This window comes from Larimichthys crocea, chromosome X (assembly GCF_000972845.2).
Source record: "Larimichthys crocea isolate SSNF chromosome X, L_crocea_2.0, whole genome shotgun sequence".
NCBI lineage: Eukaryota > Metazoa > Chordata > Actinopteri > Sciaenidae > Larimichthys > Larimichthys crocea.
In genome coordinates, this window is record NC_040020.1 from 31884767 (window position 1) to 31911612 (window position 26846).

The following is a 26846-nucleotide window of genomic DNA, read 5'->3' on the forward strand; positions in this document are numbered from 1 at the left end:
TGATAAAATTATTCAGGGATTTAATATGATTGTGTAAAAATTAGATTTGCCTCTTCCTAAACCTTCAACACCCGCTTGTTAGATTGGAGGAGGAGGACGAGAGAGAAACTGATAAACCACAACCAGGTCTGGAAGCCTATCTAACTCTGACCTCTTGCATTTTGCTCCGCTTGCTATGATATCCACTACATGGAGTTTTTGATACACAAATACACAAAAATTACTTTTATGACATATTTTACATTGCACTAAAAGATAATGGAACAATTAAAGATCTGTGTGATTAACTGAAACAACCCTGTTTGCAGGAAGTTACATATGCTACTTGCTTGTTTTATTGTAAACGGATTTGGTATCTGGATTATGTTGACAGGAAACATTTTTGGTGATTTTGAATCACATGCAAACTGTCAGAGGAAATAATGTGGTTTCAGTTCTATGTTAATAAGATAAACATGCTATGTCTCATGCTTCTAATCACTGTGGACTAAGCTTACAAAAGTTTAATTGTAATAAGTTCAGTTACTATGAGTAGATAGAATAAATTAAATAAGTTGTTTGTGAATGTTTTGCAGATGCCTTCAGTATTAACATTGTTCCCTCATTATGTTGATTAAAAAATGTAATCCTGGCAGCATCATGGTTCCCTCCAAACATATTTTCTGTTGCAAGTTAGTGGTATGTAAACACAGTTGGAGCATGAATGGAGTTGTGTTTGTGTCCACCTATTTAATAGTCACTCTCCTATAAGCTCTGTGTTTGGCCTTCACTAACTCTTTAGCTGCTTTGTGTTTTTTTATGTCAGTCTGCTGTTTGATCCTGGCATGGTATGGTACAGCCCATTTATCAGAGCTTCCTTGCTGATACCAGCCGCTTGCTGCTGCTTCTGCTGAAAATGCGGATAAGAGAGCTAAGGCTGAACTAAACGGTAAATGTGCCCGGAAATAAAACTATGAACTAAAAGAAAGTTCAGCAGAGCTGCAGAGTTTTCATTTACATAAAGTCTGTGGAAGCATTATAAATTGTTAGTTTACTTGAGGTCCACCTCAAGATGGGTCAACAACTTTGTTACTGACAGGTTAGCAGTACGAGACTTTGAACTTTTCCATCCTGAAAGACATTCCAGTCTTTATAGAGTTTTTTATGAATTCATTCATTTGGGAGCAATATAACACAAAAGACACAAACACTGTAAAACTGAAATCATCTACAAGCCCTTCTCTTAAGTTAAGGCACCTGCTCAAGGATTTCTAATACAGAGGCAAATTCTTTTCATTCACTAGTTCGCTAAGCCTCTCTCCACTTCAAATGTTTTGCTAAAGAACACAAAAAAGAAAAACCTTGATTTCATTTTTTGATAAATCACTTAGTTTCTTTCACTTTTTTCTGATAAACATGCCATGCCCTTGGTCCTTTCTCCAGATGGAGAAAGACATAATTTGTGACATTCTTTGAAATTTTATTATTCATAATCATTTTTTTTTACAGCTTGAATTAACTGTTAACTGTTGAACCCACACGACCCTCAAACTTCTTGAAACTAAAACTTCCAGCCGTCATTTGAAACGTTTTGTCCCTTAATTAATCATTTAAAAAAAATATACAGGTGTTTAGTTTTGAACTTCACCTGTGTCTAAATTGTAGTTCCTTTAAGTGGCCACATGGAGGCGACGCGGCCCATCGTGCTACCCCTACGCTCCCTGCTCTGCGTCAAGGGCATCCCTTTGATCTCAATTAGAGGATCTTGCACCCACGGGGCGAGTGATGCCAATGCTCCCGGTGGGCACACAGTGAGGGAGGGGTGCATGTGTATATCTCACTCCTGCTCTCAGGGCGAGCGAGTGGCGAGTCAGCAAAAGCTGCCCTCAGCGCTGCAGCGTCACAGGGAGGAGGTTGACGATGACATAGAGGGGACATCACCCCCCCCCCCCCAAACACACACACACACACACACACACACACACACTCTTCCCTCTCTTGTTTCCTCTGCACTTCATCGTCCCTCCACACCTGACAGCTTGTCGTTCGTCTCCTCCTCCCTCCATCATTTCTCAGCTCTCTCTTTCAGTTTCCCTCTCTCTCTCTCTCTATCTCCCTTTCTCTCTCTCTCTCCATCCCAGCCCTGCAGGCGATGTGGTGACCTCTCTGTGTATTCTAGCATGTAATGCCCAGTCCCTCTCTCCCTCTCTGTCTTTGCCCCAGATTAAAACCAAGCTTAAAACATACCCAGATTCCTCCCCTCCCCCCATTTTTGCCTTCCTATATCTCTTCTTCCTCCCCCATTTTTCCTTCCCTGTGGTTAGCTGCTGCTGCTTTCCAGTAGCACCCCCCCTCCCCTCTCTCTCTCTCCCTCTCTCTCTCTCTCTCTCTCTCCCTCTCTCAGAGAATACATGCACACTGATGAATATAGATTTTTATACATTTAGATTTTATTTTGGCCTCCACACATCTGGAAACACAGGCCTTGCAGTGATAAACAGTGATACTTCCTTAACCTGCACAGCCAGAGACTGTAAACTTTCTGCTGCCTCTAACACACACGCACACACACACACACTGTGATCACTCATTTTTCATGTCAGTACAGCTGATCACATTACATTACACCCATTTGTGACAATTGAATGTGTCAAGGAGAAGCTGTTAGTCTGGTTTCTAGGAAGCATTTATTGTCTGCACGATCAAATTACTGTTTTTGTCTAACAGAAACAGAGGAGCAGGGTGAACAAATCCCATGAAAAGACCAAAACCAACAATGAATAGATCCCACAAAGTTAGTACTTGAGTGTGTTTCCCCAAAGCCGGATATATCTTCTTCCTCTGTGCCGCAGAGTTCCATTGTTGTCCAAAAACTATTAAAAACACATCAGTGTTTCAATCTACACTGTTTTCACTGGGTGGCGTGTTCTTTCATTACCATGAGCGCACACACACACACACACTTTGGTTAATTTTGACTCGAGGAGGGAAAGTCACGTACAAGATGGAAGGTGATTAAAAAAGGCAAGGCTTGTGTGCAGGACAAAAAGAAAAGAAAGTAAACAACAAAAAGAAGAGAGTGGATCAGACCGAGGAGTGAGGTCACAGAAGAACAAATCAGGAAACAGATATAATTGATGGACTGCATGTGGCACTTCTGGCCCCATTAACAAGCTAACTGTTGAAGACTTAATGTATTGCACAGATTAGTCTGGCAAAGTCTTAGAGGCTCAATTTTCACAGAGAGATTGCGAGTCTTGGATGCCGGTCCAATCAGAGAGCTACAGGCAACAGTGAGCGACCAAGTTAGCGACAACCTGATTAACAGCTAGTTAAACTAGGCGTTGTAGATCTAAAATTAAGCATAATTGAGCAGCTACGTGACCTATTTCTTGCCTCAAATGGAGACTGTCCTCAGCAGAGAAATGAAAAATCAGCAGTGATTGTTCAAGCGACCTGTATTTTAATTTACCCGACAACAATGAATAATTACTGTCCTCATTAAATAACAAAGGCAAAAGTAGTGTGACATTGTTATAATGGTCCAAAAACAAAAGAATAATCTGTTGAGAGCAAATACTCATATGTAGGCTGGTCTGTGAGGAGGCACAGAGAAATTGTAGGTTATGCCTTCATCAAGTACAGAGCTAAGTACTTGTGTCACACAGTGGTAGCTCTGAAACTTTGCAGAAAGCAGGTGATGTAAGAAAGGTAAGAAACTGGTATCTTGTAGTCTAAATAAATGCTGTAGATTTGTTGTAGCGGTCAAGCAGCTTGTGTTTGACCAAAAGCTCCACTCTGGTAGTTCCTGGACCAGGGCCGGTCTTAGCTATGGGCAATGTGGGCGGCCGCCCAGGGCGCAGTCTCCGTGGGGGGCGCACGAGCACCCGAAAAAGAAAAATTAGGTTTGTTCGCCCAGAGCGCAAATGTGGCCAGGACCGGCACTGTCCTGGACCATCAAAAATGAAAGGAACACAGGAACATTTCGAGCAACAATTTTTAATGTGCAAAAAGCACATCTAAAAGATCATTTTTTTCTTTTTAACAATGATCAATTGACTATTTTCAGCAACTGAAAAAAATAAGGGTAACACTGTAGTTTGACCCTTTACAAAAGTGAGAAACTGTAAGAAAATGTAGCTTAACTGTGATCATCAATTGAACATGGGAAAAGAAAGTAGGATTGCCGAAATGCCAAACCGATGTGTGAGCCCCTTGGTCATGTTTTCCATCCAACCCTGCTTCACCACAACTCAAGGCTACACCAGGTAGATAACCCCAAAATTCCGCCAGGCAGGGATGTGACACGTTCTGTGTGCGCCGCCACCCCTGCCGCAAGTCGCGGCCATTCTAGTCAATGTTTAAAACCCCACTGGGTCCGCTGCGTCAATTTCACTGCTCGACTCTGCAGAGAATACGCAGATGTTCTATTTTTGATGGACGCCGCGAGCAGCCCGCGTCAATCTGCACAGAGCAGCTCGAGTTGACAGGAAGTCAGACACAGAAGCGACATAGAGAAACCAGTTGAATTTCAAAATAACAGCCAAAAGGAAAACAATAACTAACAAAAACTATATAGCATATTTATATATTTAGAAGCATCTAAATCAAGGAAAATTACCAAATCCGAGCAGGTTAACAAAGGCTGGTGGGCAAAACATTTCTCTTAATAAACGCTCCCGGTGGGGTTTGAAGTCGCGTGGAGAATGGATTAAACAGCGGGCATAATGTGACAGAGACGTGCCCAGTGGGGTTTTGACATTACTCTTTCTCAAGTGGAGCAGGGTTGGAAAGGATGAAAAACATTTTTGAAATGAGAGTAGGTTATGCCAGGAGAACAGATGAGGATGTTCTGGATCTTCATTTCTATTGCCAGCAGTCATTATCTTACATTAAATCAAAACATTAGCTTAAAGTAAGGGGTAGCTGGATTGTGGTGTGATATTAGTGAAAATTGCATTATTATTAATTCAAGGTTTTGTTATGTAATCATCTTTTGGCAACATCAGGGAGCGGACGGAGCTGCATCCCTGAAAGCCAAAGTGCCCATTATCAGCTACTTATAGCTTGTGTTCATTTCAGCTAATAGGTGCAACAAGGCTGAGGGCATTTGGCCTAGTGAAATTGTTTCAAAAGGAAGACTAGTCCAAGTGTACACTGACTGACAGTAACTATACAGATACAAAGCCTAGTGTAACACTGTCCATGTTATGCCAGTATATGTGGCATGAAAATAAAATACTCAAGTACAGTCCTTAAATAAATGAACTTAGTTACATTCCAGCACTGCCGAAAGCTAAAGTTGAAACACCTTTGAGTTCCAGAACAAAAAGTCAGTCTCAGAAAATAGCTGCTGGAATTCACTGCAGATGGATGTGATGTATCTGAGCATCAAAGTGTGGATTTTCCCTTGATGGGTCTCAAAATGTTGAATATGTAGATCATGTCTTCACATCCCTCAGTGCACCCCCACCCTCTCTCTCTCTCTCTCTCTCTCTCTCCTCTTTTCCTCGGGTCTGTTGGCTGAGCTCAAGTGTTATTCCTCCTCTCCAACATTTACACATGCAACGCCATCCCTCTCGTCCTTCAATCTGCCGCTTTCTTTTTTTTTTTTGTGCCTGAAGCACCTGCAGGGAGAAGGCGGTGCCATGCTGAAATGTTAAAATATAACCATAAAATTAATGTGTCCTGGTCTTAAAATCAAGATGTGCTTTGATGACTTGCCTGAGGGAGACCTGTAATAAAGACGTGACTTGATCAGGAAGAGAGCACAATGAATGTGTGGATCAGAGTCTGACTGAATTTCGTGGATTTCTAATCCTATTTTCAGAAGCAATTATGCTCCAATACAATACATTTATTCCCACAACTTTTTTGTGTTCAGTTAAACCGACATGATCACTACTCTGTTATAGAGTCAGGTGGCACAACCCATAACAATTCACAGTACCCAGGTCGCTCCTTTCATCCACCAGTCATCTAAATCTGTGCACATAATGACATTTAGCTCTTAGCTACTGACCGATTGAATGAATGCAAAAATGTGGGAACATTTCTATCTGTAGAGATTGGCCAACATGAAGAAAAACATCCACAAACATTAAAATGTTGCAATATTTTCAGTAATTTGGGTGGTTAAAAAAGAAGAAGCTGTAGCTGCTTTACTTTTTAAACTGCTAATTTTGTTCAGCCTTCGATTTCAACACATTTTCCTCACACACCACGATGATAGCTTGTACTGCAGCTCATAAACCGCAGCAGTTCACGCTAGCATCGCAATGCTGCTTGCTGACAACTGTAGCAAATGGGGTGTTGAGAGGTTGCCTGTTATCCGTCTTCGTCGTTTTCTCCTTGAAAATACTTCCAAACGTCACTTTTTACGCCTGGTTCCTAACGTTAAATGAGTGACGTGAGACTAAAAGCGTTGAACGCATGAACGCTCTGCAGCTGCACATACACAGATCTTAACGCTCATGCCCATCCCTTGAGAATAGTGAATGATTTTTAACAGTCTAAATGTAAAAATTGTAAATTCCCAGAGCCAAACCCCCAAATATGTTCACTTTAAAATGATATAAAACAAAGGAAACAACTAATCAGTTTTCTAAACTGTTGGGCATTTTGTCTGTAACTGTTACAGACAAGAAATGCAGTGAGAGAAAGAGAGGATGCATCAAAGCTTCCTAGCCTGAATTTATGTGGTTATTATAATTAACCAGTGGACACTCCAGAAATGTTCAGTCCCAAATACCAACCACTTATCTGTATCTTCAACCCTTTAAAGATGGTCAGAATTTCCTTCTTCTCAATAAAAAATAAATCCAGTTGTTTTTTAAGCTCAGCAGCTGCTCTTAGAAGCAGCTGATCTATGATTTTTAATAAGACGAAGCCAGCATCAGTCTGATGTATCCATCTAGCCCTCCTCCTCCTCTCATCTTTGAGCTGCAGTAGCACAGAGTGGAAGAGTAAGAGCTACTGAAATTTTTATTTAGCAGATGAATACACCTATGATATACCTCAACCAACGCACTCATGCATGCATGTTTACACTCAAACACACATACACAAACTCCCAAATGTGCCGTTGAGAGTGGTGGGAACCCAGAGCAATTAAAATCAGGCTGGGTGTGTTGTGGGTGTGTATTTTTTTTTTCGTTTTACTGCCAGTTTTTATTTCTTGCAGTTGTGTGTGCAGTGACAGTGTGCATCCCTGCAGTGCCAAGCCTCTCTTATCAGTATGCCGTGTGCACTTCCTCTCTAAACATGGCCAAAGCTTTTGGGAACCGTGAAGCTTCACTGATAAGATAACAGACAAGCCTTCTCTTTAAGGAAGGCGTGAAATAGAAAATAGCGAGATCCCTCCTGGTGGAATTAGATGGTAAGAGAAGAGCAAAGAGAAATCATATGTTTGGTAAAATTAATTTTAAGAAAGAGAGTCAGATATGAACCATGTGGTCAGGGGATTTTTTTTTTTTGTGAAGGAACAAAAGAAGAAGACGAACACACTCACACAGCTGCCACTACTTGTGTGTTAGGTGAAGATGATCTGCAGAGCATATTTAAATACTTTGCCATGGCAACAGGCTCTATGATTAGGGGCAAATAGGCAAAACTGCTGCAGCACTTGAGATTGAGATGATACAAATTAAGGGAACTCTGGACGGTTGCCAAGGAGACGAAAAAGGCGGAAGGGTTAAAGTCCAACCTAAACACACCTTAAAGCTATTTTAGTGACAGCAAAGCAGAGAGTGGGTGGGGGGAAGGGAGGACGGAGCAGGGGGAGGGGAGGAGGGGAGCTCCGACAGCCAAGCTCCACAAATAATCACTAGACCTGCCGAGGTGTGTGATCAGAGTTCAAAATCCCTCCACATGTGTGTGTGGTTGTATGTTTTATTGTTCAGTGGTTTCAGTGTTTCATGTGTCCCAGCGGCCTCTCACACCTCTGCTCGGTAAAAAACACAGAAGAAAAAGGAAAAAATAATCCAGTTGAATTTCATGCATTTTCTTTATTGTTCCTCTGTGGGTTCATATCCATTTTATTTATTTTACTTTTGCGTGACATCTTCAAAAACAACAAAAGTGACATGGCTTTGTGACAACAACAGGCCTCAGTTTTTAGTGTTCAGATGCTTTTTCAGTGGTTTAAAGGTGCCAAAACAGCAACAACAAAGCCCCGTGTGAAACATACAATGTGTGTGTCAGAGGGTTTGTTGAAAAGGTCCCACATTATCTAGATCTTATTTACTAGAACATTTCAGATGCATCCTGGTATCCGTAGTTCAAGTTTATGTTTAAGTTTTTGTAAGGCAACAAAAGCTTTTTCAATACTTTTACTTTTGAGCCAAATTCAAGTTTTGGAAATCGACTAAGAACCTCCTGACTGAGCAGAAACATCTCGGCCCTGAATCTGACCAAAATGCTGTTCACATGCACGTCGTTTATGACACCTGAGTCAGCTCCATTCACTGAATGAAGACTGTGAGATCTGTTTAAAAAACGTAATTGTTAGTTACTGAATTCAAACTACATGCATTTAATCGAATGGCATTTTGTCGTTAGCAATGAAATCCATTGAATTGGACACCACTGGATGCCGGTCCTTTTAAGGTATTGAGTAATTCTCAGTGGGTTTGGTGATAATTGAGTCCTTTCAATCAACAATTAATTAAATCTATCCAATCAGCAGCTAAACAAGAAAAGGTACTTCAGATTTACCTCATTTGAATTAGCTCCTGACAGCCATTCAGTACTGTGGCATTTATTTTGCATTTTAATGGCCTTTAAAATGGTACTCCAACAATTTGGTATTGCTCAGCTGGAGGACTTGCAATACCAAATTTTTTAAATGGTCAAAATTGAAGCTGCAGAGACTGGGATCTTATCCTGACTCTTAAGCTCTAGTTAGGCTCCTACAATTCCCATGATATCTTTCAGTAGACCCTCCCTGCTTGGTTTGTAGCACAGGCTTTCTGTTAAAAAAGTGTTCAGGCCCAAACTGAGACCGCCCTGATGACATAAGGGTCACATCAAGCTGTTATCACAGGTTGAGCGGTACTTCCTGTGGCAGATAAACTTATCTTAATGTGTAAAATCAGAGTTTAACTAAATCAAAATTAATTTCAAAATAAAATTCTAACAACTAAATAATGTGGGACCTAAACTATCTAATTTCGTGTGCTGTTGTTGAAAATCTAAAATATCTGATGAATTGTATCATTTTAATGATGACTTTAATGACATCTGCTGTTTCACTTTCTGTCTTTGAGATATTTGCAATCAGCTGTTCTGCCTAAAACTGAGCCAAGAGCAGATGCCGAGGCCTGAAGTAAGTGAAGGCAGTGAGTCATTCGTGTCATTAGTCATTAGGCTATAACATCACCAGAGTCCGATAGTGTATACTGGATGACCACTGTCCTCCACCCCCACACTGCCTTTCTGACTTATCTTCATTAAGCAGAGAAAGGACACTACTTAAAAAAAACTGTGACACTTAAGAAAAAGTTAGTAAAACAGTCAGGCAGTATTCAAAGTATTCAAAGCACAGTAGAAGAAGGTTTTTTTTTCAGGCACTTGTTAAACTCCCTCTGCATCACAACAATCAAACAACTACCAGAGCCACAGAGTGCTCTTTCCTTATTTTCTCATTATAGTGGGAATTATGGTAACAGGTTTGGTTTTGGGACACACAGACTTGAGTGTCTTTGCTTGTGTGTAAAAGGTGAACACTGCAGGTCTACTGAAAATATAATGACACTGATTACATCTCTAGTCCTCACATCTGTGTAGTGACACAAGTAAACATTTTTTTCGACAGACTCAAACCACTTCTTCTTAATATATACAGAGAAAAACAACACATTTTACATACAACTTAAATTTGTAAAATACAAGGTGTAAAATAAACAGTCTTACAGCCTCAATAAAAAAAAGTCCAGAAAACCTCAAAATTCACATTTTGTTACAATAAATTATTTTAAAGGCATCAAGTCTCCTCGGATGATTTGAAATCACTTCTAAAACAGAATATTCAGATAACGAGTTTGATTTTTAGATCTGTAACAGGTTTTTAAAACTTAAAGGAACAGTCTGACATTTTAGAAAAACACTTTAATGTTCAATGCTGATTGACACTAATCTTATACTGCAGGTCCACGAGTTGTTTATCTTAGCTTAAGCTGGAAGCAGGTGGAAACTGCTAGAATAGCTCTGGCTAATACTTAAAAATCAGCCTTCCAGCAAGATAAAACTGTTTTCATCATGACCTATGGTAAGACAACAAGCTTATTTCTGAAATACCACACTAACATTTTGTGAAATACATGTATTCTGGTTCTTGCTGAGGTAGCTTAGCTTAGCATAAGTGTGGACAGGTGTCTCCAGTTTTTATGCTATGCTTGCTGGCTGTAGCTTTATATTCATCTTGGCAAGAAACCAAATAAGCATTTTTTTTAAAATCTGGAACTGATCCTTTAAGCTAACAATCACATCGGACGACTTGAGGACATCTAAATGTTATTCCATGATCTTTAATAAAAGAGTCAAAATTTGTGTCCCCTCTTTAAAAACACAACCCCTGCATAACATTTTTAGGATCACTGCGTGTTTATTCATGTCTTCTGTTGTTGTTTTGTCTCATCGTAGCTGAGACTGCTTAAGCAGAAAACAACAGAGAAAAAATCAAATATTCTCTTTTTTAAGAGCTTGTGTCCATATAGTGGTTTTTATTGGCAGAAAAGCTCTGGCAGGACGCCCTGTTACTGCATTACACTGTTAGTCCAACTCAAGACTCCCTGTATCCGTTTCAAATTAAAAGCCCTCTAGAGTTTGTTGATGAAACCCTTCATTTTTTCAAAAGGACATGTGAAAAACCATGTATGCATAAAGAGAACTGGATACAGTATGGGAGGCGGGGCTCCGTTCATTCTTATCAAGTCTGCTCAGTGGCACCTGAAGCCAGAAAAAGCTTGATTTCTGGGCATGAAATTATTCGGATCTTCTGCATATGCTTCCACATTGTGGCGCCCAGTGGGATAAAACAATATAATTGTGCAGCTTTGCTAGACTTTTGAAATGTTATCAGACCAAACCGATCCAAGTCTGATAGTAAAACAAGTAATTTATTCACAGTTTACAGTCGCTTCTTTCACAATGTAAGCTTATGGGTGTAAAAGTGTTTTGGCGCTGTCATTACAGTCATTACATTACAGTAATTTAGCTTCAAAGTCTGGTGTTCTCCCTGGGGGGTTGCTGAAAACTGGCAACTCCATTCCCATTCATGGAGTGTCAGAGTCATGTGCGACACTATTTATAGATTTATGTATAAAAATTCAGATATTTCAATCAGTGCTTGGAATGGACATACAAACAACACAGTGAAAAAATATGTGGGTGACGCGCTTTTTCTCTAATCAACCACATGCTGCCACATACTACCGCTCAGAAAAAAACACTACATAAACACAAGTCCCTTATAGCCAATAGAGCTGATTGATAATTCTGTTTTAGGTTGGATTTCGACTACACCCTCTTTTATTGTGGAGACTCATCATCACAGTGAAACATAACAGACAGTGTAACTCATGCCAACTGCTGAATCTTTTATGCTAATATCAAACGGCAACTTTTCAAGTTGAGATTTTAAGGTGCGCTTTAAAGGGTTTCGCGATCCCTCCAGTATTTTCTCAAACTGTGAAACGATGTGGGATCATCAAGTTCATCAAGAACATTAAAAGAAAACAAACAAAAGCAACAACCACTAAAAACAAAGTCACAAGGTTTTTGCCTGATGATAACACAGTGTCCAACTGACTGACAGATCATTGAAGTGCATATCAAATTCCCCCCTCCCCCCTCCCCCCTCGGGTCTGAAAAACCACCTCAGCTAAAGGCAACAGTCAGCTCCATTTAAAAGTGTCTCTGATCGAATCCCAGAGCCAATTAAAAGGTGTGAGATGCCTCCATCAGTCCGGCTGTTTTCGATGTCAGATTGGTCAGTGGGGAAGACATCAGCCCCCCAAACCACATCCTAAATTAATCGCACTCCGAGATAATCACATAACCGACAATTAACTCCATTTCCCATTTAATACCCCACCCACCCGCCAATACAACCCACAGTACGACTACACACACATATGGCACGTCTACACACCAGTCTCATTACACAGACAGACGCTGATTCCCAGCAGGCACGAGGCACGCATGAACTATGTGTTAGTTAGAGCTTATCACGAGCTTTGTTAAGTTCACAAAAGTGATGCTTACACCTTTTTTTTTTCCTCCTCTGCGGGGGGTGGGGGTGATTTTTTTTTTCTTTCGGTGATTTATACATAAACACTAAACATTGAAAGTGACAGAAAGTTACTCAGGTATGTGAGAGAAAAGAAAAAAAAACCTGCACAAAGCAGACGAGAGCGTTTTTTTGCCTTGCGGGCAAAAAGAGTTTCATTTCAAAAACAGACCAAAAAACCATTAAAATAATCATTAATCATGATGTCTTGTTTCAGTAAATTAACCCTGACGTTAAGGTAAAGCACGTAATGGTTTCCTGCTAAAAAAATACAAATGATCTTTTGCTCACAAGACATAAATGTTTTTTAAAATGTCAAATTTCACATTAAAAAAATTGATTTGCATGTATTTCTGAAATAAAACCCTTTGAGTTCACAGAGTCATTTGATACCCAGCCTCATTTCAACACACGCGCCTCCCTTTGACCCACAAAACCTCTTTTGCAGACAAAGCAGCTAGCGTCTTTCTTTTTCTTCTAATGTAAATCTTGCTGCTTTCAGGCAAAAAAATTGCACGTTATTATCAAATTGCACCTCCAAAACAGAAATTGCACTCATTACCCCATCACTTGCCATTCCCTTCCGCTATTTATCCCCATCTTTTTACATCCCCCAACCTCCTCTCTTGTGACGAGCCACCGATTCTGGATCAGCTGCAGCCTGTTGGCACTGTGTGGTTGGCACTGAGGGAGATGTTCCTGCTGATCTGTGATCAGACTGAGCTGTAATGGCACTGAGTGAAAGAAAACAACAAAAGATACTGCTCGCATTTACTTTAGCTAAAATCTACTCCCTTCTGACATTTTGCTAACGCCATCTTCACCAACTTTAAATAGTAGAGCACCAATAAGAGGTCAGATGTCAGAACAACAGAAAGGCAAGAAACCCAGTAAGCACTGATCTGGCAATTTAGAGTTATATATGTATATATTATGAAGTTGCAATTTGAAAGAAAGTTTGGTAAATTTTATTATATCAAAAGTTATTTTGGGTAATTTTCTAAAGTCTAACTACATAATTAATAGTGCAATGTTATCTCAGTTATTTTGATTAGAGTTTTGTTTGGTGTATAAGCAGTTTTTGTATCTGATAGTTTAACATGACCTTTGTTTTAACAGTATTTAAATGACTATATTTCCTGACTACATCCCGAAACTCATTACAATCATGAGTACATGAGTAATTTAGTTTTAGTTTTGAATTGGGACCTTCATAAGTTGCTGCGAGTAACTTTTTAATGATAAAGTGTGCAAAGTAAGTTAAACTACAGCTGTTATTTTAACACGTTTCTATCTTCTGCAGCTCATCTCATTCTCAGATTGTAAACATTAATTAGGCTGCCGTGAAAAAAGTTCCTCCTTCTCAGTGAACAAAAGATAATTACATATCAATTGATTCTTTGAGTTTTAGTTATTTATAACTTTAATTACTTACAACAACAAAAAATAATCTTATTGGACTAATTAAGGATTCAATACTAAGATTCAAGTTCTATAAAATGCAATCGAATCCCAATCCAACTAAACTAAACTAACTAAACACTTTTTTTTACCAAATTGAGCCCAGTATAAAATCAGATGAAATGAAAATCACCAAATCAGTGTTTACTAGTAAAAGCCCTATATGCACTTTTGAATCCAGAGTTATGTTTTGTCAGGTTAGCTTAGCCTGAAGCAGATTTTGCACCAGTGTGTTGACTGAACAGTTCATCTGTGTTTGGCTCAGGTGATCCTGAATCAGTGGCTTTTTAATCGCATGCAAAAATGAGAATTATATACAGCGGACACATATCAGCTTACTGGAGCCATTGATTTCTACTCCAGAGAATACTGCAGGTACGAGAGATAAGTCTTAAAAAAACAATCTGCTGACATGTTAAATCACAGCCGCCAAAGAAAACTGGATGACAGAAAAATCTATTAATAAATAACATCATCAGCTGTTCAAACCAAAAGGAGGAGGATGGGAGGAGGAGGATCCTGATACTCGCAAAGGTTGATGTATTCCAGGTCACATGGCCAGAGCTCTGGCCTTGGTGGCTGCTGCCTGCGCTCTCTGCACAGCTCCCTGGCTGTTTTCCCTCCTCATCAGCTCGTTAGTCTCAAACAGGCCTTCATGGCTCGTGCCACCGCCGCCAGGGCCTCCGTCTGGAAATGCTAGTACTCCTGGACCAGACAAACTCAGACTCAGACTCAGAAGTAAATACCTAAAACACTTCAAACAATGATTATTAAACAATGATAATGAACACATTCTCTGTCTTTTACTAAATATGTTCATTTTGGATTAAACACGATTTCTGCCTGTATGGTTGTGTAGTCTTTGCTGTGTACACAATCTACACCTTTCCTGTGTTTTATTTGAAGTATATAGCCATAAAAAGATACATATGTGATTTTATGTACCAATAACATCTCACTATAGTTTTACATCCCCTCTCTCAAGCTTCTCTCTGGAGCTCTAGCACATCTTTCTGATTGTGCATTTGGTTCTGAGTGTGATGCTGTGTGCATCTCTCTGTGGACTGAGTGTTTTCATACTTTCACAGCTTTATACTAAAAGGAATGCAAATCTCACTGTCTAGAGTACAGGATCTTTAATGTTAGAAAAAGATAATGGTATTATATTGAAAAAGTCTTTGCTGTCTCGAAGCACAAGACATAATACAACAACTTTTTTAACATAAAAACCAACATCACGATCTTTCCTAACATTAAATAAGTTTTTTGTTCTTCTCGTCTTACATAACTATAAAACTGTCTACGCTAAATATGTTTAAAAAAAGTAACCCAGCTGGAAATACAAGTTCTACAAGTTTTATTCGCTAATGCAAATGTGTTATATATGAACACGGTGATGAGGCAGCATTTAAGAAATCCAAAGCTGCAGCAGTAAACAGAATATAAACCTTAGCAAACCAACAGTAAGCAAAGTCAAGTCACATTTACAAATAATTGCAAATCAACAAAATCTCAAGAGTTATTCTTGGAGCAAACAGCATGTTTTGCATTCATCTTCAGTTTTCGTCACTTATATATAAATATAAAAAGAACTTGTGTGCAGTAAGATTTGATTTTTTAACAGAGATTTGTCCTGCACTCCATCAACACTTTTTTTTCTTTGCTAAGAGGGACACAAGTTTTGGGGACACACAACTTTACCCATCTACTGTGAGCACTCCTATGTTAAGTCCCTTTTTGAAAATATATGGTATTATTAGCTAAGCTGAGACTCATTAATCTTCTGTCATCTGTTTGAGTCCTTGTTTCCTTCATATAATGGGTTAGGGTTAACTGTTGGGTGAACTTGGGTTAATGTTTAACTAAAAAAAAAAGAAAAAAAAAAAGCCTTTAGGAATGCAGTCCTTTCTTTGAAAATGCCACCTGGCCCAGCTTTCATTTAAGGTTGTTAAAGAAATCTTTCTGTTCCACCTCTATTTTTACTAGCACAAAAATTAGCCGGTTGTCACGGCGACACATCGTTTCACCATGGCCACCCAGGAGCCTTCAAATAAAAAATGTGTTGATTACCTCCAGAGACTATGAGCGCAGATGCACAGCGGGCTTCAGACCAGACAATTAACACGTTTCACAGTTTAATATCATCAAAAAGTATTTAAAACAAAGAATAGAGACAGTACTGTGACAATGTGACTGAAACCTTTACTTCAAAACTTAAACTCTTATTTTGTGAGACATGACATGAACTTTAACAATTAGAGAGATGAAAAACTGAACAAAATGTTAAAATGAGGCAATGAACTCAAATCAAATGTTGTCAAATTGAGATTGTGACATTTCAAACCTTCGTTTCTGATGCATTTCCCTCTGTTACAAGCATTTTAAAGTACTTAATCTTTAATCTCAGTGATAAGATGACCATTAACAATGGTTGATGTAACCCAAATGTGACCTGAGGGGTCAGAGACAGGGTTTAGATGCCTAAACACCCATATCACTGTATTCAAAAGTTAGAATTGCTGCATTTTCACTACATGGTACGACACAACTTGACATTCTTTTGTACCAGGCTTTTTTATTTTATTCATTTTTCCACTTCAGCCCGGTGTAGGCGAGATTCTTAGCTGATCGTTAAAGCTTAGCTGGGTGAACCTGCCGTAACATCACCTTGAACGTGACACAAACACACTAGAATAATGAGGAGGAGGATATCCTTTCCTTTTAAGATCCTTTCAGCTGTGTTTTCAGTCGACCTTTTTCTGTATCTGCTCAGCACACTTGGATAGCAAAAAAAGTACCATGTCCTAGATACTATCCACCACTTTTTCCAAAGGAAAACCAAAAAAGACCAGTTCCAAGAGTCGAGCTGTGCCATGCAGTGGAAGTATGTTTATTAGAAGATTACAAGAGTACAGGCTATCTTTCTGGTTCATTTGTATCTTTCTGAGGAAAATAAGTTGAGTAGTGAAATCTTACCGTAGCCATCCACACATCCGCTTTTAAACTCTCCCTCAAACCTCATCCCATCGAAGCGAGTGAAGATGCCAGCACCTTGGAATTTTCCCTGAACAAATTCACCTTCATACCTAAAAAAAAAAAAACAACAACATTGACATAAAAACACGTTTACAAAGTAGAAAAAAAAGCTCACATTCCCAGCATCCTAATATAGATTAAGGTGAGGAGTGAGGACAACAGCTGAGGTGAGATGTTTTTGAAAAGCATGAGGAATGCTTTTATAGGTGCATGAACAATAACTGGTTTGTCTTCTACTATGTAGCAATGTTGTAAAAATGCACTAAAGTATCCAAGCTTTCCTTAAACACAACAGAAAAATCACAACACATAAGTGACAGAATCAAACACATAAAGATTTTCATTACTTCTCTACGCAATCTGCAAGTCAATAAACAATACATTTGAGTTGACAAACAACAAAACTAACTTAAGATACAATACACAACACAGGCAATGTATATGATGCCGCACCACAATCTCATCTGTGATTCTTTACATGATGGTTTTACAGACAGCTGGGATAAAATAATGTGAATCAAAGTGCAGAATCTCATTCTTTTCTAACGCACAGCATGAGCACAATATGTCACCACTTTCACTTCAGTGTCAAACCAGCCACAAACTGACACAAGGCTGAAGTGCCAGAGAGCATAGGATTCCAGGGTTCAAACATGGAAACTAAAGAAGCACTGCCTTGCTTCATAATGCCAATAGAAAAATAATATATATATAAATAATTATTATTTAAAACTGATTAATTAGAATTTTGATTTAGTGTTCAAAACATCAGCGGTTCAAAACCTCTTCTTCACTGAATCTATTGTAGCTGCCCTCTGGAGGAGCAAGCTACAAAGAGTCCTTTCACGTCTATTTGATACTGAACAGATTTTCTGCTAATTATTTATTTATTCATTTAACACTTTCAAAAACACGTCTCCAAAGGCTGTTTTGGGTTTGTTTTTTTTTAAACAGATGACCATGAACAGACTACACTGTACTTGAACATTTCACCTCATCTAAACGGAGGTTAAAGGAACAGAATCTGAACTTGGGATTTTGTTGTGTTAATCTGTTAGGGTCACAGAGCCAGAAATTCTTTTCTGATAAATAAATAAAGAATGGCATAAAAATGAATGATGTTTCATCTGCTCTCCGCTCTCCTCCGCTCTCGCTCTCCTCTCGTCTCTCGATCTGCTAGTATCTAGCTGATCTTTCTATTTTCATTATCTATCTATCTATTATAGAGATAGATATATATAGATAGATATGGTTTGGTGCTGCAGTCTGATTAATTTCTTTCCTTCTCTGTTTATTTCTCCACTGGCTTATTTCAAAATATTTCAAGATACAAAGGAGACTGGGGTCAACTGAACTCACCTTTGGTATATCATTCATTTTAATCTACAATCTTAATTCTCATTCATTTTCTTGACAATGATTATCAGAATAAATTATAATAATACTTTTTCAGCTTATACAATGTGACGATTTGTTGCATTTTGCTGTTTTATTTAATTGTAAAATAAATGTGTTTGGGTTGTGAACTGTTGGTCAGAGAAAACCTGATATCTGATGAAATAACTGATTAATCATAAAAATAATTAACAGCATAATAGATAATAAAATCTCTACAGTAGGAAGGGGATTTAGAGTGCCGTTTATGGAAAACAAACACACAGTTAACTAGAGCTGAAGTTAATTGGCGGAAAAATTTGACTATCATTTATTTTCTTTTGTTTAGTTTAAGACATCACACAAGTTGTATCTCTGTTTTGTGACATTTCACAGACAAAACAATTAATCAATTTAACAATGATAAAATGAATGATAATTAATTAAATGCTGTCCTAAAGTTCACGCCTCCATCCATGACAGGTAATATTGATGTCAGGTAATATTAAAGGTCCAGTGTGTCAGATTTAGTGCGCTCTATTTGCAGAATATGGCAGAAATTTAATATAATATTCATAACTATGCTTTCACTAGTGTGCAATCACCTGAAAATGTTGAGCAGCCCAGAACAGACTAATTTAATACTGGCTCTTAAAAGGGGCCTTTCCCTGTAGTTTCTCCTTGGTGCTACATGCCACTACATCCTACACACTGGTCCTTTCAAAGGTCAAGGTAAGCAGGAAGTGAAGCACAGACCTGGATCCATCAGGGAAGACCAGTATCCCACAGCCATTGAAGAGGCCGTTCTCAAACTGCCCCGTGTAGCACGTCCCATCACTGAAAGTCAGCTGACCCAGGCCATGACGCAGACCTGCAGCAGCAAACACACACAGCGTTCAGTTAACAGATTTTAAGATATGAGATTCAGTTTATTTAAAAATGAATAAGAAATAAAATATGATGGGAATGATGTAATGTGATTGTTTTTGGGCTATTTTAATTTTACATGTTGCAGTTTCTCATCTGATCTCCACCTCTGCTCATTCAAGTTTCATAAACCACAGTTGTGATATTATTAGCAACAAATCAATATTCATCATATGTCAAAGTGTTGTACAAATTTGGATTTTCTCCCAGGAGACAATTGAGGAGATAAACTGTAAAATCAAACCACAGGCTTCAGAAATTAACATGTTACACAGCTTGTAACAGTGTGAACATACAATCTCAGCATGAATAACACATTCAAGGCTTTCAGAACATTAGTAAAAGGAGTTTTTCATGAGTTAGCAGCAATACATAAAAAAAGTGAGCTGCTCCCTTTCATTTTACACCTCTTAAAATGTTCCCATGGAGATGAGAACCAATTTTCCCTCTAATTCTGCAATTAATTTCCAGGATCAGGAGGATGACAGAGAGGAAAAGAAGTGAGCAACTCTCCCTGCCAACCTCTACAGTATTAGCAGGCCCAGCAGTAATTAGGAAAATAACTGGATGTGAGGCACAGTTGGACACAGGCTGAGGAGGTCCCGGGATCCTCCTGGCAGCTGTAAGCGAGAAATAGGATTTAATGTGAGCTCACCAAGTGGCATGAAACCGGCAGAGAGGAGAGAAATGGGCAAGATCTAATGTGGGGGAAACCCTAACAAGGGATTGGGATTTACAAGAGAGGAGGCGGGCTGCTTGGCAGGGGGGTGAGGCAAGGGTGAGCCTAGTGAGTGTTGTCACTAGGCTAATGGCAAAGTAAATTAGGCAGTCCATCTGTCAGGGCTGCTTAAAGTGCTGCTCTCTGCCTAATCTCAGCAGGGTTTTCACGGGAGATTTGGAGAAGAGATTTGGCAGAAACTAAATCTGGAGCTCTGCATTCCATTTTTAAAGTCCTCTGAAACATTCTGCATCCATATATGTGCAGATGTGCGTGTGTGTGTGTGTGTATGCACACAAACCAGGCTCGATTAAGTATATATGGGTAAAGAAGAGGGCCAATAGGGGCTTAAATCCAACTCTTGATCCCCGCGGGAGCCCTGACAAGCGAGTGAGAGTCCTGAGGAGGAAACTTTACACGGCCTCCTTGACAATCTGTGCAGTGTCAAGGAGGCCGTGGTCATCTGGCCACAAGCGCCAAAAAGAGTGTCTTCCATCAAGCATTATAGAGCACTACCACAGTATGAATGGTGCTATTGAATATAATGAAATCAAGTGGCAAAGGTGTAAGCACTTTACAAAACGCTAAGAAGCGAAACAGTTTAGTTTTTACTAAAGGGACAGATTAGCAGTGGAGTGCTGCACCAAGGGACAGTAATTTCCTCTCCATCTCTTTGGATTTGATCCCTCCAGACAGACTCTAATCTGTCGCTCAGCTCCTTTGTAACGCCTTCCTCCAATCTCGTGTCGGGTCACGGTCTCCAGCTAATTACGGTTTAGCTGATTTTGTCCGGCTTTTATGTCAATCAATAGCGGTAATGCATAGATGTTAAATGACTGCATGGACGAAGTACAGTAGTAAATGGCTTCTGGCTGTGCCTTGGCTGTTGTGGATGTACCCACCCTACTTCCTGTAACCTGATAGCCCCCGGGCCTGTCTTCAACCAGCGCTCCACTGAATTATTCATGTGACACCATAGACCTCTGTTCGACACATACCTACATGTTTGTGTGCAAACAGTGACTTTGCATGCATGGACGCAGAGACGACAAGCATCAACCTGCGTCCATGATAACACCTCCCAACACATACACGCATATTTACTTATTACAGAGCAAAGTCAGCAGTGTTAATTCAACTTGTGGTGTTAAAATCAGGACACATATTTGGGGAAATGGATGTGAAGTGCTACAAAACATATTCCTTGGTGTTCTTAATCTTTCTTTACACATGGAAGTGTGCAATGTGGAGGGAGATGCTTAATTAAAAAGTTGTTAACAGTAGGTAAATTAAAATATGGATATGTAAATGGATGCAAAGGGAGCCATCTAACAGGAAGTAATGGATATGGTTAAACAAATCTCTCTCATGATAATACTGACATAATTTATACAAGAACAAGAAGTAAATCGGGCTGAATGAACATTGTTCACCAGCAGCAACACTCACATACAGTAAATGTAGTGAATGAATGCAGTAAATGTATAGTAAGAATAGTAAAAGTGTAGCACAGGTGTAGCAAAAGCAACCAGGTACATTTAAAAACAGCTTTTAAGTTAGTGCGACTAAAAAAAACAGAACAATTAACACAATGCTAATAAATCCTGGCAGGTCAATACAAAGCTGCATCAGTTCTATTAGTGGACTCATTTCTTTAGTCATCTCTTAGAAACGTCTGTGCTAAAAGAAAAATAATAATAACACTGCTGTGTAAAAACCTGAGAGAGCATCCCAGCCAAACCAGTTTAACAGTTTTTCATCACAGACCATATGTTTCTACCCACAGCTTCACGCTGGCTTTCATGCCAAACTTTTGTTCTTTGTCTAACCTTGCCCCTAAAGGTTGTCAAAGTGTTTTTGTCAAACTGCAAATACTGGTTTAGGTAGTGTGATATCCTGTCGCAGCGGGCTCACTGGCACCAGATGGTCTGCGTGTGCGTGTTTACATTTTCCTGTAGTTACTGACTTCAGTTTGACACCCATTTCTGTTTTTAAGCCTATTAAATGCAATCTGTGCAAGTGCAGATTCATTTAAAAGCCAACTAGTTTTGCTGTTGTGACTCATTAACAGTATACCCACTTTTCTTCTCCAGCCCTCCGGTCTGACATGAAATTTCTTTTTTTTTTGTATCATATTTGCTTATGTTCCCACTTTATCCTAATAGGTATCCTTAACAGTCCAGTGTGTAGGAATTAGGGGGTTGTATTCACAGAATATGGCAGAAATGGCATATAATATGCCACCATAGTTATTCATGCTTGGCAGCAGGTGGTGAGGTGAGTAGCATTCAGCTGGCTTCTGCAGTCATTGCTAGATGCCACCAAATCCTACACACTGGACTTCTGTGGTACCATTATCCATGTTTCTGTCCAAATGTATTGCAAATTTTGCTGCAAAGCTTTTTGAGTTTGGCCTTGACAATGATTGTGATTCCAGAAGAAGCACTGTGGCGCATTTCAGAAGCATCTTAGAAGCAGCTCTCTGCTTTGCTTTGAAAATACACAGCTGTATTTGTGACGGCAGTTGCAACCAACCGGACGTCCAACACAGAAACAGATAATTTTCAAAATAAAATACCCAGTGCACACTCCCATTGTAAAAACAGTAAAAAGGGAAACTATTTGACTACATAGCCTACTTACTTATGGTAGAAGCACATAAACCAAGTAAAGGTTAGGTTAACAAAGTCTAGCAGGCAAAACACTTGCTTCTGAAATGCTTCCAGTAGGACACGACGTCGTATGGAGAACAGACCAAAACAGCTTCGTGGCCACAACATCAAGGAGCCATGCCCAGTGGAATCCAGGAGTTATACTCATTTGACTTGGGAGACAAGAAAATTGAAAAAATTGGTCCCAGTAGGGTGCAGGCAAAGAGCTATTCAAAACCCTCTGTGGACGGGCACCTTTGGGAATAAATGACCTTCTCTAAATCTAAGAGACCAGGACCTCATTTGGGATCCAAGCCTGGAAGAGAACCCATAAAACAAGTGCCTAGTGGTTGGACCAGTCCCAATAGGGCAAGGTAGGGTTTAGCTCAAAGGCATAATATGGGGCTGTTACTGTGCACCTGTCACCCACAAAGCTTGGCGTAACTGTGAGATAAAAACAGACTATCACAAGCACTCTGTGTTTCACAGAGGGAGCACTTGGGGAAAACCCTACCCATATCTGCCAATGTCACTAAGATTTAAGGCTGAGCCAAAAAGCTCCACAGTGGCACCAGATTCACTCAATTAATGTGGTGACTTGGTAGACACACCTCTTCAATCTTTCAGTGATTTATAGTTTAAAACAATATACCAGAGGGTGTGCTCCAATTATCTTAGTGTCACACTGCTCTGCCTTCCTGGGAAACACAAGAATGGTGGAAGATAGGCTCCACAACTGATGTGATTCAAAGATATGTAGATGGTTGTTTTTTCCCCTCTAAATTGTGATTTCATAAAAATAATAAGAAACCCACCACATTAGAATTCCTGAAACATTCAAGCTTACTGTCACTGTTAACTGATGTGATACTAGTCACTGTTGGACTGCTCAGAAGTAAATAAAAGACTGACAGAGGTACTGTAAGCCACTTTCATCTTTCCACAAAAATGTTCTTAAATTTAGTTAATTTATACAAATATTAAAGATGAAGAAATGTTCTGTTAAATACATCCTGCTCCCCACAAAAATGTCCCGTTGACAGCGCTTGCAGCTGTCTAAAACCAAAGATATCCATGCTTTCACTGACTCATCTCTCCCATGACCCTGATAAGAGTCACCGATGTCCATATGGTGAGCTGAGAACATACCAAATGTGACCGACCGAGAAACACCTTTAAGATGTATACATCTTACATCTTACAGTCTGAGCACTCCATATATGTGACTGTGGTTATACTTACTTCACTCAAGAGCATTATTAAAGGAATCAAATACAACTGTGGCATTTACATGACCTTAGATGCATAACTGTCTTAATCACATTTACAACAGCAGTGATGGAGGATGGACAGGTGAGCGAGTAGGTCAGTCTTGCCTTCTTTCCATTCGCCATGATATTCTTCGCCATTGGAGTAGCTGAAGGAGCCTCGTGTCAGGGTCATGGGTCCTGTTGGCACAAACAGAGACATCATCATCAAGACCTAGTGTTTATCACCTGATGCTCTGACATTCTGACACACGCATGTAGAGTTGAGAGTTCATCAAATAATGTGCTCACCTTTCAGGGATAATTTCAAGCCAGATTATGCTGCCACAGAAACTATATAACCCCCACAACCCCAAGCAACAATAAAGATTTTTCACTGAACAACCTCCCAAGGAAGTCTAGATACACTGTATGGCTAAAAACATGTGGACATCCACTTATCTACGTCATGTGATTGTTGAACATCTCATTCTTAAACCCAGCCAATCCCATTGCAGGGATCTGTTCCTATTCTTCTTCAAGAACACGAGGTCTGATATTGATGTTTTCAAATGGTTTTGTTTGACCAAAAGTCCAAGAAACTGGAATTTAAAGTTTGGCGTTTTTGCTTAGTAAAAGGCCTAAAAAATTAATGGAATATCAAATAGTTTTTTGTTGACTGACTCATTAGTTTAATGACTAATCGTTTCAGCATCAGTTCAACCATGAAACGTGGGATGGGGCTGAAGTCAGACTGAAGCTGACCAGCTCTCCTATGCCAAGTATGTCCTTTGGAACAGACTGGTTCCCAGTTCTGCTCCATTTGGTCGAACAAACCCACTTTCTTGATTTTCTCCAAAATCAGAAGACTGTTTAGGTTTTTTTCTTTAAAAGGTCCTAGCGGTGAAGTTTCAGATTGTAACCAAATGAATACTCTCCCATGCCTCATCCTCTTCTTCCAAGCATGTAAGAAAAACTCATAACTTGACAACGATTGACACAACGATTCTTATTGTTAGGTGATTATACATTACTGAAAACATATTAATGAATACTATATTTCATTCCTGCCAATAGATCCTCCTAAATCTTAAACGATGGACCTTTAAGAGAAAACAAAATTTTAAACTGTAGCTTTGGTTTGCGTTAGGTACAGCAGGTGGAATGTGCCGATCTAGGTAGTAAATGTGATAAAATTGCTGCTCTTCTGGAGAGTTGATGCATGCCAACATTACATTGTGAAATAGGACAGCGATCAATCCTGACATCCTCTCAAAATGCCAACAGTGTGTGAACTTACACAGAAAAATGTAAGCAGCTAAGATGTATACAGTAGGTTGTCTATTTACATCTTCAGTCTGTCATTGCCTTCATTAAAACTGATTCCCATGAGGGTGGCTAATTCAATTTTCTCCAGCCAATTGCTAGAGACCAACATATCCGCTTGAATCTAACATCATTTTAAGTTGACACTGATGCATAGCCATGCAGACATGTTTGTTTTCAAGTTAAAAAAAAAAACATTCAGATTTCAAAGTAATGGATAATTTTAATCAATTTATAACGGTGCCACTGTTGTTGTAACTCCTCTTTGGTTCCGGTGTACATATTTAACGCTTGATGACGTTTAACAGCGTTAGTCCTGTCTGTGGAAATGATTGGCTAATCATTAGTCCTGTGCAGCACACATTGGATAATTGTTTTGTTTTTTTTTAACCGCAAAACCACAGTTTCATGTCATAACGCCAAACCAGAGTTAGTCAACTCAGTGGAGTGGGTGGATCTGGACCAAGGGACCATCTGAGAAATGATCACATTACACAATTATTATTATTATTGTTATCATGATCAGTTAAAGTGACCCTTAAAGGAATGCAAACAGGAGTTTTTTTTTTAGTTGAACACACACTTTATTATCATTTTACAAAACACGACTAGATGGTCAGTAAAATGCAGTTCGATAACTGCTCATTCTCATACCACTGTAACCAGTGTCTGGATCTGGTAAAAAATAAATAAATATACTGCTTTGTGACCTATTGGTAGTCCAGTAAAGGTGTGAACAGATGTGTTTTCATTCATTCATCCTCTGTGTTTATTGACACTTTGCTTTCACCAGGTTTCAAATACATTCCTCAGCAGATAGGTTGTGTTTACTGTCTTCCTCCGAGGGCTGTCCTCTCCTTTCTGTTGTTTCAGAAACATTTAGGCATCACACTCATAAAGAAAACATCCATTGCCTGTTTATTAGGCTGAATAATTGCTCAAATGCCATGAGCCACGCTGTTACAGACTACAGACGGGAGGAGGAGTGTGTATCCCTCCATCTAATGTTGCCACAGTAACGGCGCCCAAATCTCTTTCATCCTGCCGGCATGACGCTGAAACACACACACACACACACACACACACACACACAGCTGTCCTGGAGAAAGAACGTAAACGGTTTACCTGTTTAATAAAGAGCAACTCGGTCCTTTGTCTCTACATCACCGAAAACAACGCGGCAGTTGGAGGATTTCTGCTCCTCTCAGCGACAATTTCGCCTTTTTCCGTAGCTGCTTGTTTCCTGGCAGAGTTGCCTCAGCGTCTCTCCAAGGTGCCGCGATCTGATTGGCTGCCATTCTCCGACCACGAATCAAGGCGCCTTCCTATTGGCTGCCACCCTCTTCCACAAACGCCACCTCTGCCGTCCAGCCCTCCGCGGGAGACATCTTTGTCGAGGGCAACGGGTTCAACGACTTAATTAGCCGGAGTGCTCCTCCGTTAAAACGTTTGCCCTTGCCTTTTTTTATGTGCTGCCCACTGTCTCTGTAGGATTGTAAAACGGCAAGCGAGGTTCCCGTTAATGATACTGTGTCATTTCATGTTTCAATTTGGTGATTAGACCCGCGTTTTGGCGAGTTTTATGGAACTTGATTTATTATTCTCCCTATGCGCTAAAACAGCTGCACTGAGGTGGTGAGGATTTGTTAAATGAGGTGATATGGATTTAAAGCCAATAAGGCTTTAATTCAGTAAAAAGCTGAAGAGGAGGGGGAAAAAAAGAACCAAGGTGACCCAAATGAAACGAAACTGCTGCCGTGATTTTGTTTCTCAAGGGGAAACCAGGGTTTAGCATTAGGGTATAACCACCTTTGATTATTAATAAGCCAACACTGAAC

General features: G+C 39.6%; 2 protein-coding genes across 9 annotated transcripts in view; both read right to left on the reverse strand.

The window, feature by feature from the left end:
- Positions 1 to 26846, reverse strand: part of LOC104939516 (B-cell receptor CD22) — a 509789-nt gene that overhangs the window by 292624 nt on the left and 190319 nt on the right. The gene's annotated exons all lie outside the window — the stretch shown is intronic.
- On the reverse strand, positions 14036 to 26498 carry LOC104930036 (MORN repeat-containing protein 4). The gene is made up of 5 exons (XM_010744704.3): positions 26134 to 26498; positions 23812 to 23883; positions 18896 to 19010; positions 16706 to 16815; positions 14036 to 14434 (listed from the first exon to the last, which is right to left on the reverse strand). Exons 2-5 carry the CDS (start codon positions 23876 to 23878, stop codon positions 14280 to 14282), a joined length of 447 nt encoding a protein of 148 aa, XP_010743006.1. The 5' UTR covers positions 23879 to 23883; positions 26134 to 26498; the 3' UTR covers positions 14036 to 14279.

Coding starts and splice junctions, on each gene's coding strand:
- LOC104930036 (XM_010744704.3), bottom strand. CDS start 23,878: ATGACCCTGACACGAGGCTCCTTCAGCTACTCCAATGGCGAAGAATAT. Junction 19,011..23,811: donor TCATGGCGAATGGAAAGAAG/GCAAGACTGACC, acceptor TTGCTGCTGCAG/GTCTGCGTCATGGCCTGGGT. Junction 16,816..18,895: donor GTCTTCCCTGATGGATCCAG/GTCTGTGCTTCA, acceptor TTTTTTTTTTAG/GTATGAAGGTGAATTTGTTC.